Genomic DNA, 16,626 nt, shown 5'->3' on the forward strand with positions numbered 1-16,626 from the left:
GAGGAAATTATATTCTTATGAGGAAAACAAAATGAAGAAATGCCAACAATTCAACGCATTTACCAAAGATGGTATTACTCTATTTAGAAGATGGTAAATCTTTTTGTTATCACTAATTCCTGGGAACATCAGCTGCCACCAGTGACTGGTTTCCTAAGTGCGTTCAGCATCTCCATTAGCACAGAATTTTGCTTCTGTGCAGCAATGAGTTTGAGTTAAAGTGTGAATACTAGGATTAAATGCAAGTAGGTAGCATATCCAGGCCACCGAAGACCAAAGGCAAAGAAGAATGTTTGAGTTCAACCACTATTCTCATATTTCATCAACTCACAGTAAAGGAATGAAAGCACTGTTTCAAAAGAAAACTGCTCATCTTTCAAAGATCTAAGTAGGAAGCACATTACAATGACTCAGACTTCCTAAGTTTTGTTTGTATTTCCTCTGACATGAGAAGGTACAAAAGGAAGTACTAGCTTCTGGTTTTAAAGATCAAATGTCTCACTTCCCGGGTCTCACTTCCCAGTCTTCTGGCATTTCTGTGCTCCAGCCAATACCAGAAATTGAGACTCCTAATAATGCTATCAAATATGACAGAAAAATATATACAAGTTTATAATTTAAGAGGAAAGTCCCAATTCCTTACTTGTTCTGAGGTGAGCAGGGTCTTGTTAAATACTGGCACATCGGGAGGAGAAGAAAAGCAAAAGCTATCGTTGCAAGAACTAGAGAAAGAAAAGGTATAATTTTTTTAAACAACTGGAAGAAAAATGGCATGACTTATAGAAATTTCATTCCCCAAAACACTAGACAAGTGGATACAGTTAATTGACTAGAGAAGAAAAATATCTTCCTTTAATACTGAACAAAAAACCTCTTCAATAAAAAAAGTACCTGATTTGAAGTAGGGGAAAGCATAGGTAAGTTTTCTAAAAGATAAACAGCAGCAGGCCATGGGATGACCTCCTAACAAGTCTTGTAGCATTTTGCTGATCATTTTTTTTTTTTTTTTTTTAACATTTCCATCAATGCTTAGCTTGAAAACACACCAAAGAGCTGACAGTCCAATCACTTTGATTAGCTATCCATGTTTCTACCTGCAAGAACGTGGGTAGAGGCTGACAATGACCTTTATGCCAAGCTCAACCGTCTGGTAAACTACTAGTAATCTAGAAAAGGCACCACAGCCAAAGCAGAGCAATATTGCTCTGGTGTGATAAAATTCCTGCATTTTCACATCTCCAGCCTTTCTTTGAAATTGTGTGGGCAGGTCTCAACAGATGATGTGGATGAAATGGTTCAAGGAGGAGGTGGGGAAGGGCGGCACGGTTGAGAGGGAAGAGATGAAGCCAAGATTTATGAAGAAAAACTTACATGACATGGTATACAAATCTTAATTTTTGAACAGTGATAAAGGTGAAAAATTTTCCTTTTAGTATGTTAAGACTAGACAGAGAAACTCATATTTACCTGCCGTACATATTGTGAAAACTACTTGAACTGAGTCAAAGAAGAAGAACATTACTAAAAGAGAGACAGATGCTCCAATCGGAAGGAACAGAGCCTGGGTAGAGTCAATTGTTTGGATGCCTGAAAGAGAAAAACAGACAGATTAATAACTTATTATGCAACAGGCACTGTGCCTATGTACTTCATATACATTAACTTGCAAAAATGCAGACAGTTTTAGGGATTATATGTAAAACATGGATTATCCAGGCCCTACCAGTCTTTCTTTCCTAATGAGATTATGAGCTCCTTGTTCTCTTCATGGTGCTTTCATTACAGTAGACGCTCAAGAATATTTGTTGAAGTGAACTACTACCTCCTGGTGTTAACCATCTGGATGACAGGATCCAAACCACCACCAAGAACAAAAAAGAGGTAGTAAAAACCCAGATTAGTCAATTTGAGTAAATCTGTGGTCTTGCACATAGGTTTGGTAAAAGAAGTGGTTTAAACCCATTGACTAAAAGGACTTCTCATCACCTGTGGGTTTAATGTACTCATTTTCACGCTTTCCAATTGTTGCTAATAGTTGAGAACTGACTTGGATGATAGGGGGAGAGGAGGACAACAAGCCACAGCTGAAAAGAGCAAATGAGAAAAATTTTATTTGGCCAGATGTGGTAGCTTAAGCCTGTAATCCCAGGATTTTGGGAGGCTGAAGTGGAAGGATGGCTTGGGACCAGGAGTTCAAGACCAGCCTGGGCAACACAGTGAGACCCCCATATCTATCTATTCAATATTTACAAAAAAAAAAAAAAAATTTTATGGGAACATTTTAAGGTACCAGAATAGGAGATGAATGGGGGAAAATAATCTCTTGGGCTAGAGTAGGATTTAGCAAAGGGGTTCTCAAATTCTTGGCTTCCCATTAGTTTTTAAAAAATTACAGGCTGGGCGCGATGGCTCATGCCTGTAATCCTAGCACTTTGGGAGGCCTGAGGCAGGCAGATCATGGGGTCAGGAGATTAAGACCATCCTGTGAATGGTGAAACCCTGTCTCTACTAAAAATACAAAAAATTAGCTGGGCGTGGTGGTGGGTGCCTGTAGTCCCAGCTACTTGGGAGGCTGAGGTGGGAGAATGGCGTGAACCTGTGAGGCGGAGCTTGCAGTGAGCCGAGATCCTGCTACTGCACTCCAGCCTGGATGACAGAGCGAGACTCCGTCTCCAGGAAAAAAAAAAAAAGTCCAAACCCAGACAAATTAAATGAAATCACAGGGGTTAGGCCCAGCTAAAAACTCCTCACAAAACTGTATTTTGCATCTAGAATTGAGAACCATTAATAAAGAAAAGTACACAAAAGGAATCAAAGAAATCTTCATATGATCTATAATAATGAAATAATAGAAGAAAAAGGCTGGGTGCAATGGCTCATGCCTGTAATCCCAGTACTTTGAGAGGCTAAGGCAGGAGGATCACTTGAGGCCAGGAGTTCAAGACCAGCCTGGTCAAAATAAGGAGACCCTATCTCTAAAGAAAATTAAAAAAAAAAAAAAAAAAATTAGGCATGATATCTTGAGCCTGTAGTTCCAGCTACTTGGAGGCTGAAGTGGGAGGCTCACTTGAGCTCAGGAGTCAAAGGCAAAAAAAAAAAAAAAAAAAGTCTCTTCATTATATTAAGGCTACAAATAAAATATGTAACCAGGATAAACATAGCAAGACACAAAGGGTTGCAATGATCAACAAAATTTCTCTTAGGTATTTAAATCTGCCTGTCCCCAAAAGAGCTATTTAGGGTTTTTGATTAACTATATCTATAAAACAAAATTGCTTCTCAGGGACTAGGTAGATGAGTGAAATAATTCACTTAGGAATAGGGCAGTTCAATTTAGGAAAAGTCAACTATGTGCCATGACAAACACAAATTATCTTGGAAGCAGTCTGTCCTGACTCTAGTCAAATCCATCCAGTTTGGCCCATGGATCACTTTGGGAAGTGTATCCATGAGACAAAACTCTATGAAATCTCTAACTACATTTTACCTAAATAGTTTTTAAATGTAAGTGCTCTACAGTAGTTCAAAGAACTGCTAGAGGAAGATACAGATTTTCAGTGCCTTTCACTACATAAAATAATGGTTTCTCATATAAATAACTGTTTATCATAGCAACAAAGCATCATACAGTCTACAGATCATACTGGTTCAAAGTATGATCAGAAAATTAAATGACTAGCTACAATAAAGCCTGCAGTGGTGAGGTATCTAAGAGATGCATTTGTTTATAATAAAGCTAAATTTTAAAAGTTCAGTCTGCAATTAAATGCAAAATTGAATACAAAGGACCTTTCTGGAATATTAGAATGCACAGATTTTTTTTTTTTTTTTTAAACCACAGATTTTTGAACCAGGAGGCAATGTCACAGGGCAAGCAAAGTGCCTTTAGTTCCTGACAATATGCTACCTAAAACAATGTCCATGACTTCAGTACTGCATCTCCTAAAGTTCTGGAGATAAAGGTCTTGAAGGGGAAGGAGGTAATTAATTAGAAATTTTAGCCAAACTCCAGTGACCTAAAAACAAAGCAAAATTGAGCAAAGCAAAAACAGAGTAGCCACAATTGGGAGGACATACGCAAGTGCAGTTGCATTATCTTTAAGGCAAAAATCAACATAGGAAATAGGCTTGGTAATGGAATTAAAAATTTTGTACAGCAACATTATTTTTAACATTCAATGAACATGGCTATAGGCTAAATGCATGTCTGGTATGGAATAGACACTGAGCAATAAACCAGTAACTGTTAAGAAAATTACTGACTTTGCACCTCCCTGTAAGAAGGATGCTTTTGACTATTTGCTGAACACTTATTATATATATAGTAAGCAACAGGAGGGATTAAAAGAAAGTCATTTCCAGATCTCATGAAGTTTACAATCTAAGCAGGGAGATTAAAATGTGTATCTCTACTAAAGATGAGAATCCCAACTATAAATCTCCATCAATCTCTATAACTCAAATAAATTATAACTGCAGTTTAGTAAAAGACTTGAAGATGTCAGATAATTGGGCAGGGGTGTTCATGGCTTCTTTTTAAAATTACACTTAATACTACTTAAATGATGTGCCACGGGAAAATAAGTTTCTATATTGGCTTCTTGGGGGCAGATACAGAAGTCAGAACAAGGTCAGGGGAAAACAGAGGACCTGGAGGGAACTCCTGCCCTCCACCCCCATTCCTGTCACTTTCTTTCTAACCTTTTTTATTGTGAAGCATCACACACAGAAAAGCACAAAAATGTAGAGTTCAGTGAATTATTACATATTTAATATAATTCAAGTCAAGAAACAAACCAACCCTAGAAATCTTCCTTTGTGTCCCTCTCAATCACTACTCTCTCTCTCTCTCATTCTCCTGAAGGGAACTGCTATCCTGAATTATGACACATGTTTTCCACCCAAGCATGCAATTCCTTAAATACTATTTTGCTTGTTTCCTAATTTTTAGATACACTGAGTTATGTAGTTAATTTTTTGTGTCTGGCTTCTTTCACTCAATGTTATTTGTGAGAATCATCCATGCTGTTTTATGTAGCTATAGAAGTTCACTTGTTTTCACTGTATGAATACAGTAAAATTTATTTATCCATTCTATGGCTGACATTTGGATTGTTTCCAATTTTTTGGTTATTACAAATAATGCTGCTCTAGGCACTCTTGCACATGACTTGACGCACATGTGATAGTATTTGTTGCATATATAACTAGGAGTGACACTGCGGGTTCCAAGAGTGTTTACATTGTCACCTTTAGTAGGTAACATCAAACTGCCTTCCAAAGTGACCATACTAACGCATGCTCTCCAATAACGCGAGAGGGTTCTTTGTTGTTGCTGTGCATCCTCATCGACACTGGGATTAGTCAAGGTTTTTAATTTTAGCTATTCTGGTGGTGGGCACGTAGTGCTCTTTCATTACTGTCTTCTTCACTTTTTCACTTTTACTTTTCTGCTTTCTAATGAGTTGAGTGCCATAGTTCCTGGCAGCCCTGATCAACTTTTTGTCTTACTTCCATGTGTTTCAAGTTGCCCAGATAGGTGGAACATTATTATAATCCGAAGTAATAATTACCCAGTCTTTTGGTCAAATAACCTAGGGCACCCTGCAGGGAGAAACATTCAATTACAAAGAGATTTCTCCATTTTTAAGTTCTGTTTTTTTGGGGCATGAGTCACATGGCCCATCTAACCCTCTGTCGAGTCTCACTTAATGCTTCTCCTTCTCCTAGCTCCTATTATAATTAAGGACAGTAGAATCATTTCTGACGTATTCAAAGCATGTAATCATAGAGTAACCCTTCACCCCTATACCCCACCAATGATGCTGGCTACACCTACAACTTTTCCTACTCTCCTGTCTCTACAAATTCCTTGTTTCTTATTATTTTGGGAGTTGGCAGCTACAGTCTTTTAAAAACATCTATCTCATTACTGTCTCCTTCTATCAGTCTGAAACACTCTTGACAAAAATCTTAACAGTAAATTTATACTTTCTTTTTCTTAAAACCTTCTCCCCAATTGTTCTACACTGTTAATCATTCAGGACTTCCATCCCCTTAGCAACTACAAACTCTCTGTTTCTCTGTCCATCTTTCTATTATTTATTTGATGCTTGATAAATGCAGCCTGTTTTCCATGCCATCCTTTCAATCTGTAATAATATTATATTCCATAATCAAGTACTGGTCGGCCATCTTTGTAATGGCTTCTTCATTATGTTCTTCTTTGAGGAAGTGAATTTTGCATTCTATGGTAATCTGTCCTTATCCCATTGGTATCCACTGCTCAGAGCAGGCACTGAAGAAATGTTGTCAAGGATAATTTAATACAACATAGCTGGCAGAGTTAAGAAAAAGACCATTTAGGCTGGGTGCAGTGGCTCATGCCTGTAATCCCAGCACGTTAGGAGGCCAAGGTAGGCGGATCATTTGAGATCAGGAGTTCGAGACCAGCCTGGCTAACACTGCGAAACCCCATCTCTACTAAAAATACAAAAATTAGCCAGGCATGGTGGCAGGCGCCTGTAATCCCAGCTACTCGGGGGCTGAGGCTGAAGAATTGCTTGAACCCAGGTGGCAGAGGTTGCAGTGAGCTGAGATTGCGTCATTGCACTCCAGCCTGAATGACAGAGCAAGACTCCATCTTAAAAAAAAAAAAAAGGAGCTATATTACCCCGTAACTTCTTTCCAGTGTAGACTGATACAACCACTTCTTGTTTTTGGGATTAAACTTAGACGTAATAATACAGGTAGATTTTCTGTGATGCAACATACAGCAGATTTATAATCTGGTTTAAGAACATCACTTGCATATGTGCTATATAATACGGGACTTTTAAAAAGAGTTTCAGGAGTATAAAGTGATTTGGCTTAACACGTTCATAGAAGGTAAGCTGCTATGTAATAATTTAATCTAAAAATCAGATTTTGCACCGGGTTTTATGTGGTTCCTAGCACTGGTAATAACTACTGGTATGGAATTTTATATCATACAAGGATCCATGTCATAAATTTAAGAAAAGACTCATTATATTTAAATGATTCTACTTACCATCTTTATCATGCCCACTTTGGCACTGCCAGGGACAATGAAACACATGTGACTCAGCCTGTGCCCGGTGAAAACTGGGCAAATACAACTTGGTTGACAGTGCACTATAGTAACTACAGAAACTAAGATACATAATAAATGATCTCTTTTCAATTTAACATCCATGGTCCTCCAATCAATATTTGATCTACCTTTTTATTAGATCTCTAGCATTTCCTCTCTGTTAGGTGGCGCCCTTACCCTGTCCTACGGGTCGTGATCTCTGTGCCTGTTATTATATGCTCCCCTAACCTGAAAAGACGACTTCTCCACCTATCCACATTCACTAAGTCAAACCCACCTTCTGTTGTAAAGAAACCTTATCTGACCCGTTGCTGCTCACCTGACTTGCCCATCTCTTTATTCTCCTTCTACATGGATGTCAAAATGATTTCATCTGTAGAGCTTCCTCTGATAACAGCTGCATGTGGGGGATTCTGAGGCTATGGTAAGGGTCACTGAAAAAAGGTACTTGCCCCATATATAGGAAGTGAAGAGGTATTTGCCATCTCTATCTTGGCACTTTTTTTTTTTTTGAGATGGAGTTTCGCTCTTGTTGCCCATGCTGGAGTGCAATGGCACGATGTCGACTCACTGCAACCTCCGCCTCCCGGATTCAAGCAATTCTCCTGCCTCAGCCTCAGAAGTAGCTGGAATTAGAGGCATGCACCACCACACCCAGCTGATTTTGTATTTTTGAGACGAGGTTTCTTCATGTTGGTCAGGCTGATCTTGAACTCCCAACCTCAAGTGATCCGCCTGCCTTGGCCTCCCAAAGTGCTGGGATTACAGGCGTGAAACACTGTGCCTGGATATCTTGGCACTTTTTAAAAAACATATTGGCAATAATTTCTCTTATACTTTTGCATCTTTCAAAACATCTAACAGAATGTCGAGTACATGGCAGATCTCAATCTCAATATAAATGTATTAATATTATCAAATCAAGTCACTTCAAATTCAAATCTTTCCATAATAAACATCAAACATTTTTATTAATACTATTGAGGTACAATTACATACCATAAAATTCACTCATTTTAAGTATAATTCGATGATTTTTTTATACCAATCATAAATCCTTAAACCCAGTAAATTATTAACTGGAGGTACAGAAATAGCCAAATTAAGAAAACTACATGCACAGAAGTTAATTGACATAAAATATCTTACTATTATTGGTGCTGTTGCCATTGAAAGACCCAGAAGAACTATTACTGTCTTTCTCCTTATCTTGATTTTCAAAGTCCATATTAAGGGACCTGTGGAAAAAAATTTTATAGTTAAGTTGGTTTTGCTTACAAAAGAAGCAGGTCAGAAAAGTCATAATATGACAATATTTTTAAATGCCAAGGAATTAGGAAAGAAAAGAAGGTCTCTTTTGAACAACTCTGAAAAATAGCTCTTGACACATTTTAAAAAACAATCTTCAGTCCTTCCAATGTGTCAGTTCAAGAGTTTTCCTGACTGCAGATGAAAGCATTCCAAGGCAGCTGAACCTTCCACTCCTATCTCTGAGCATATAATATCCTTAACTACTTACTTATGATAAAAACCTAGAAGGAGAAATGTCAAAGGGCAAGCACATTTTGAGACTTTTACATACCACACAACTGTCTGCAAAAAGGCTGCATCAATTTACTCTCTCATCAGCGTATGAGAGCCCTCATTTCCCTATACCCTGTCAGCTGCAATTCAACAACAAAACAAATTTGAGCTGTTCTAGGTACTGGAGGGACAATAAATAGCAAACACATGACTGGATCTTATATTCAAGGGGGGAGACATAATAGACCAGAAAAATAAGTTCAATACATAGTGTGTTAATGGCAGGTGCTAAGGAGGAAAAGTAGGAAATGCAGGACTTAGGGTTTGAAATTTTAGACAGGATGGACAGGAAGGCCTCAGTGACAATGACTTCAGAGTCGAGACCTGAAGGAAGTAGTCACTGTCAATCTGGGGAACTAAAAATGGCATGTCACATTGTTCCTTAACCAGTGAACAATGTTGTGTACAAAAGCTTGCTCATTTATTTCTTTTTTTGTGAACTATCTATCCAAGTCCTTAGCTAATTTTCCACTAGTGTTTTCCTGTAAAGAAGGGGTTTGTGGGCCGGGCGCAGTGGCTCATGCCTCTAATCCCACCACTTTGGGAGCCTGAGGTGGGTGGATCACAAGTTCAGAAGATAGAGACCATCCTGGCCAACATGGTGAAACCCTGTCTCTACTAAAAATACATAAATTAGCTGGGCATGGTGGTGCACGCCTGTAGTTCCAGCTACTTGGGAGGCTGAGGCAGGAGAATTGCTGGACCCTGGAAGGCAGAGGTTGCAGTGAGCCGAGATTGTGCCACTGCACTCTAGCCTGGCGACAGAGGGAGACTCTGTCTCAAAAAAAAGGCGGGGGAGGGGTTGTGTTTGTTTGTCCAAAAGAACTTTCTGTTATGATGGTCTTTATCTGCACTGACAAGTGCTGTGGACATTAGCCACATTATGTGCTCACTGAAATGTGGCTGGTAGGACAGAGAACTGACTTCTAAAACTACACAACTTTTAGATAAAAACACATGGTCAAGCTTTGTGACCTTGGATTTGGAGTGGATTCTTAGATATGATGCCAAAAACACGAGTAAAAAACAGAGAAAAACTTAAAAACTTATGTGCTTCAAAGGATACTATCAAAAAAGTCAAAAGACAACCCATAGGATGGGAGAAAATCTTTGCAAATCATATATCTGATAAGGGACTTGTGTCTAGGATATATAAAGAACTCTTACACCTCAATAATAAGAAGGACAACCTGATTTTAAAATGAACAAAGGATCTGAAGAGACATTTCTTCAAAGAAGACACACAAATAGCCAATGAGGCCATGAAAAGATGTTCAACACCGTCAGTCATCAGGGAAATACAAATCAAAACCATGAGAAACTGGCTGGGAGCAGTGTGCTCATCATGCCTGGAATCCCAGCACTTTGCGGCTGAGGCAAGAAGAGGATCACTTGAGACCCCTGTGGGCAACACAGTGAGACCTTATCTCTATAAAAAATAAAAGAATTAGCTGGGTGTGGTGGCATGTGCCTACAGTCTCAGCTACTCAGGATGCTGAGGTAGGAGATCACTCGAGCCCAGGAGGTGAAGGCTGATGGCGGCACTGCACTCCAGCCTGAGCAACAAAGTGAGACACTGTCTCCTCAAAACAAAACAAAACAAAACAAAACAAAAAAACTACCATGAGAAACCACTTCCCACATAGCAAGATGGCTATAGTAAAAAAGTCAGATAACTAACTGTTGGCAAGGACACAAGGATGTAAAACTGGAACCTTCATACACTACTAGTGGGAACGTGAACTGGTGGAGATACTCTGGAAAACAGAATCTAACCACGTTGACACCCTGACCTAAGAATTCCAATCTCCAGAACTCTGAAAAAACACATTTGTTGTTTAAGCCCCAGTCTATGGGTATTTCATGGCAGCCTGGGCTAATGCAGATCAGATTTCATACTTGAATCCTTTTACATGTATTGACATTTGTTTCAAGTCCCCATATATGGTCTGTATTAGTAAATATTCCACATACACTTGAGAACAGCATGTGTTCTGTTGTTGGATGAAATGTTCTATAAATGCCAATTAGGTCAAATTGATTAAGAGTATTGTTGAAATCCACTGTATCTTTGATTTTCTGCCTACTTATTCTATCAATTATTGAGAGTGGTACCGAAATCTTCAGCTATATTTGTGGATTTCTCCTTGGAGTTCTCTCAGTTTTTGCTTCATGTATTTTGAAGATCTTTTATTAGATACACAAACATTTATGATTGTTATATTCTCTTTCTTAATTGACCCTTTTGTCATTACCAAATAACCTTTTTGTCTGTGGCAGTATTCTTTACTCTGAAAGCTGCTTTGTCTTATATTAATACAGCCATTCCAGCTTTCTGTAGATGAGGATAAGCAGTGTGTATCTTTTCCCAACCTTTTACTTAAAAAAAATTTTTTTTTTAAATTTTAACCACTAGACAACAGGGATTAACCTTTTTTGGCTTTATATTTATAGTGTGCTTCTTGTAAGCAGCATATATTTGGGTCCTGCTTTTTTATTCAATCTCACAACTGCTGTTTTACTTATTTTTACTTTTTTTAGACAGAGTCTCACTCTGTCACCCAGGCTGGAGTGCAATGGCATGGTCTTGGCTCACTGCAAGCTCCGCCTCCCGGGTTCAAGCAATTCTCCTGCCTCAGCCTCCCAAGTAGCTGGGACTACAGGCGCATGCCACCATACCCCACTAATTTTTATATTTTTAGTAGAGACGGGGTCTCACTATGTTCGCCAGGCTGGTCTTGAACTCCTGACCTCATGATTCGCCTGCCTTGGCCTCCCAAAGTGCTGGGATTAGAGGTGTGAGCCACCACACCTGGACAACTGCTGTTTTAAAGAGGTGTGTAGACCAATTTCATTGAATGTGATTAGTGATACAATTAGGTTTGAGACTATCATTTTCAAACCTCAAAATAGTTTGAGACTATTTGTTTCCTACTTGTCTTATTTCCCCTTAACCTGACTTCGTTTGGATTAATATAGTATTTTTTATGATCCAATTTGATCTCCTTTGTTGTCCTATGAGCTGTAACTCTTTGCTTTTTAATTTTAGTGGCTGCTGTAGAGTTTATAGTATACATCTTTGACACAGTCTACCTTCCAGTTACAATGTAACATTCATGTATAGTATAAACAGCTTACAATAGTTTATATTTCCTTCCCTCAACCTTTGTGCTACTGTGGCCATGCATTTAACTCTTACATGTTATCTTATAAACCTCACAATATATTATTTTTATGTCATCAATTTTCATTCATTCATTCATTCATTCATTGTCTCACTATGTTGCCCAGGCGGGTCTCAAACATCTGGGCTTGAGCAATCAATCCTGTTTCAACCTGCCAAGTAGCTGGGATTACAGGCACATACCACTGTGCCCAGCTTCAGTCAATTATCTTTTACACAGCTGTAAATAAGAAAAAAACTTTTATTGATGCATTTTCATTTCTGGTGATCTTAACTCCCTTGGGTAAATACAGATTGACCGCTGGTACCATTTTCGCTCTGCTCAAAAGACTTCCTTTAACATTTTTTTAGTGTAAGACGGCTGGTGATGTGATGAATTCTTTCAGGTAGTGTATGGTGTGTCAGAAAACATCTTCACTTTGGCTTCATTTTTAAAAGATATTTTAGCTACAGAATTTTACAGTGAGTTTTTTCTTCCTGTACTTTAAAGCTACTGTTAACACTGACTTTTCACTTGTATTTTCAAATCTGACATCATCCTCATCTTTTCTCCTCTATACCTAACATGCTTTTTTGCCCCCTCTGGCTGCCTTGAGGATTTTGTTTCACAGCTCATTTTGAGCTACTGATTATGTATCTTGGTGTAGTTTTCTTCATGTTTTTTGTGCTTGGGGTTCATTAAGCTTTCTGAATCTGCAGATTATAGTTATCATCAAATTTAGAAAAAACCTGGCCATTATTTCTTCATGTATTATTCTGTCCCTCCCTTTCTTCTCCTCCTTCAGGGACTCAATTACCCATATAGTAGGCCACTGGAGGTTTCTCTCTAATGTTCAATGATATCTCCATTATGCTCTTTTCATGTTTAAAAAATTATTCTTTTCTGTACTTCATTTTGGATAATTTCTACTGCTGTGCCTTCAAGTTCACTAATCTTTTCTTCTGCAATGTCTAATTGCTGTTATTCCCATCCAGTGTATTTTTCATCTCAGACATTGTTGTCTTGATTTCTGAAAGTTTGATTTGGTTCTTCTTTATAATTTCCACGTATTGGCCAGGCGCAGTGGTTCATGACTGTAATCCCAGCACTTTGGGAGGCTGACGTGGGTGGATCTCTCAAGGCCAGGAGTTCGAAACCAGCCTGGCCAACATGGTGAAACCCCATCTCCACTGAAAATACAAAAATTAGCCAGGCGTGGTGGCCCACACCTATAGTCCCAGCTACTTGGGAGGCCGGAGAATCGCTTGAACCCAGGAGGTGGAGGTTGCAGTGAGATCACGCCACTGCACTCCAGCCTGGATGACAGAGCAACTCTGTCTCAAAAAATAAAATAAAATAAAAATAACCTCCATGTATCTAACTTTTTGTATATATGGAATACCAGTATATCTGTTTTGATGTTATGCTAACATCTGGGTCAGTTCTGGGTCAGTTTTGATTGACGGATTATTTTCCTTATCCTGGGTCATGTTTTCCTTCTTTTTTGCCTGTCTGATCATCTCTGCATGCATGCTAGGCATTGTGAATTTTACCTTATCTGAATATTTTTTATTCCTATTAATTTTGAGCTTTGATCAGGGATGCTGTTAGATACCTGGCTTTAATTGATTTTTGTTTCCATGATTTGTTAGGTGGGTCTGAAGCAGTGCTCAGTCTAGGGTAATTATTCTCTATCACTGAGGCAAGATCTCAGTACTCTACCCAATGCCAAATGAATTGTAAGTTTTTCCAATCAGGCTTCTGGAAACAGGTATTCTCCCTTCTAATCCTTTCACATTATTCTTTCCTCCACCTTAGGTCATTTCCACATATGCATATACTAATTAATACTGTGATGAGGCTGAGTGCAGCGGTTCATGCCTGTAATCCCAGCACTTTGAGAGGCCGAGGCGGGCAAATCACGAGGTCAGGAGTTCGAGACCAGCCTGGCCAACATGGTAAAACCCTGTCTCTACTAAAAATACAAAAATTAGCCAGGCGTGATGGTGGGTACCTGTAATCCTAGTTACTCGGGAGGCTGAGGCAGGAGAACTGCTTGAACCTGGGAGGCGGAGGTTGCAGTGAGGCAAGATTGTGCCACTGCACTCCAGCCTGGGTGACACAGTGAGACTCCAACTCAAAACAAACAAACAAACAACAAACAAAAAAACTGTGATGAATGTTCAAGGAGTCTGTGTAGATCTCTGTGTTTTCTCATTTTGCAGCTCACTTTTCTTTTGTACTCTGTTCTATTACCTCTAGCTGCCTCTAGCCATCTCTTGGACTCTCAGTTCCCTCTCTTCAACTTAGGAAATCTTTCTCTCTGCACCATGACTGGAAACTATCTTAAGACAGTATGATGGGAAAACTATTCCTCAACTCTCAGGAATACTGTCCTTTGCTGTCTGATGAAAAATATCTTGAAAACTGCTGTGTCATGAGGTTTACATGTTTTTTATTGTTTTTAAAGTTGCTTCAGGTGGGATGGTAATTCGGTCTCTGTTCCTCTATCTTGGCTGGAAGTACAAGTGGCTCTAGGTAGTTCTTTTAAATAGGTCCTGAACTGGGCAGATTTTTAAGTGAAGGAAAAGGCCTTTTAAAATTTGTTCATGTCTTTAAAAGTCCCTGGGGGTACGAAACATTGATGAATTTTATCCCTTTCTTTAGGAAAGGAGAGGATCCTAGAAGGAAGAGGTAGGTCATAATTCTTCCTGGAAGAAACTTAACCAAACGATTGGGCTCAGGTCACACTGATCATGCTCTTAACTTTGTAGTTTCCCACGTCTATGACTCAAAACTTCTTGCTGGATTCGAAAGACTTGCCCCTCTACTAACAGCCTGACTCTAGCTGCCACTCTTGTTTCCTGTACTTTCAGGCACTGTCTAAAACTCTCTTATCTGTTACTGGTACTGAGGAAGCCTCAATTACAATGGGAGGTCTGGGTAGGATAATCTATGGAGTAGGGACTGGTTAGTTACATGTCACCCTGTTCTCATATAAATTTGGCCAACGAACTGTTTAACAAACTGTTCCACTGGAGGGCAGCCCCAGTGGGTGACAGTTCCCCAGCAGGACCAAAACACGATGACTTTTAGATGTGGTGGACTCCCTGAAACATGGTTAAGACTCCTTCTGAAATATGGTCAGGGGTCTGACATGTTGGCTTTCCTTTGGGTTTTTTTATTTTTAAAAAGCCTTGGATTTTAGATGATTCATATATAGTATTTAAGACATTATATTTCTCCAGTCATCAGAGGAAGACACATTAGCAGAGATTAAAACATACACTTACTGCTCATACCTCAGTCACCCTTAGAGGAATAGCTATGGCAACTGGCTCCTGAAAAACTTTTTCCTATTGATTTTAATTAGTTCCACAACAAACTAGATGTAATATTTTGCATATATTTCCCCTGCCAAGGCACCTGTGGTAGTTTCTAGTACATGGTTTCACTTCTATGATCTTTTAAGCTTTAATTCATGTTTTCGCACAGCAGAGCTAACAATGTGCAGGGACCTAAACTCTAGGATTGGTGATGCATTTAATGGGAACGTCTCTGCAGTCTCTGCAGTCAATGCAACGTGAAGACTGCTCCTTCCCTGGGGGCATGCTTTGGAAAGAATGTATTAATTTAAACTGAGTTTTTCAAATTCACTTATGAATGGAGTAACAATAACTATACTTGTTATGTTCTGTTTCACAGAATCTGGTGACAGCAGGTTAAATTTGCAGGAATTTTTATCTACATCTCTACTCTTGGGGCTATACAGACTGCCAGCTTCTCTTACTTTTTCTGTTGGCATTATATCACTATTCTGGATTGGAAGGTTGCCAGTCATCTCTTTGGTTTAACCCTAGGCACAGCTGCTACAGAGCCTCTCCCATGAGACTGGATGAGTGAGAATAGGTGCTGAGAACCCCCCGCGGGACAGGATGAAGGGTTATATAACTCTATTTCAATTTGTTATTAATTGAGAACTATTTATAACTCCATCCTGGATGTTTTAAGGCAAGATTTCCCCGTTTTTTCAAATACAGCTGCTCCCTGACTTACGATGGGGTTATATCCCAATGAACCCAGGCAAGCTGAAAATCTCGAGTTCAAAATGCATTTAATATTCATACATCTAACCTACTGAACATCATAGTTCAGCCCAGCCTACCTTAAACGTGCTCAGAACACATACATTAGCGTACAGTTGGGCAAAATCATCTAACACAAAGGCCTGTTTTGTAATATAGTGCTGAATATTTCCAGTTACTTACTGAATACTGTACACTGAGAGTGAAAAACAGAATGGTTGTATGTGTACTTGAAGTACAGTTTCTACTGAAATCATACTGCCTTTGTACCATCATAACGTGGAAAAATCTTAAGTCAAACCATCATTAAGTCAAACCATTGGTAAGTTGGGGGCCTTCTGCAGCAGAAAGTAGTGGTCAACTTCAAACCAGTTTTAGCTGGTCCATTTTTTTAGCATCTAACTGACAAGAACTGTAGCAGGGGTAGGAAAGCCTTAGGCAGGAATGAGGTACTATCAGATGGTGGGGGAGGGTGGAGGAGTGGTAGGAAGAGCAAGCATTCTTCTTAGTTCTCCGTGTAATCAGAAAACCTTGAATTTCTTGCTGCCTCAAATAAGCTTAGCTAAAATCAAGCCTTGTTTGGTTGTTAGAAGCAGACCATCGGTCACCACTGCACAAAACAGAAATGGGGCTAAATGAATTGGTAGGGCCTTACCTATTAGCTCAAGCTGGGAAGATT

At 39.1% G+C, this 16,626-nt stretch overlaps 1 protein-coding gene across 4 annotated transcripts in view; it reads right to left on the bottom strand.

Moving 5' to 3' along the window:
- The window catches only part of SPPL3 (signal peptide peptidase like 3), a 147,267-nt gene that overhangs the window by 24,030 nt on the left and 106,611 nt on the right, over positions 1-16,626 (bottom strand). For all 4 annotated transcript variants that reach the window (XM_031650824.1, XM_009181850.4, XM_031650823.1 and 1 more), the window contains 3 exons: positions 8,264-8,352; positions 1,468-1,587; positions 644-722 (listed from right to left, as the gene is read on the bottom strand). In XM_031650824.1, the coding sequence (XP_031506684.1) occupies positions 644-722; positions 1,468-1,587; positions 8,264-8,352 (288 nt within the window). The remainder of the gene's footprint in view (positions 1-643; positions 723-1,467; positions 1,588-8,263; positions 8,353-16,626) is intronic.

Source organism: Papio anubis, chromosome 9 (assembly GCF_008728515.1).
Source record: "Papio anubis isolate 15944 chromosome 9, Panubis1.0, whole genome shotgun sequence".
NCBI lineage: Eukaryota > Metazoa > Chordata > Mammalia > Primates > Cercopithecidae > Papio > Papio anubis.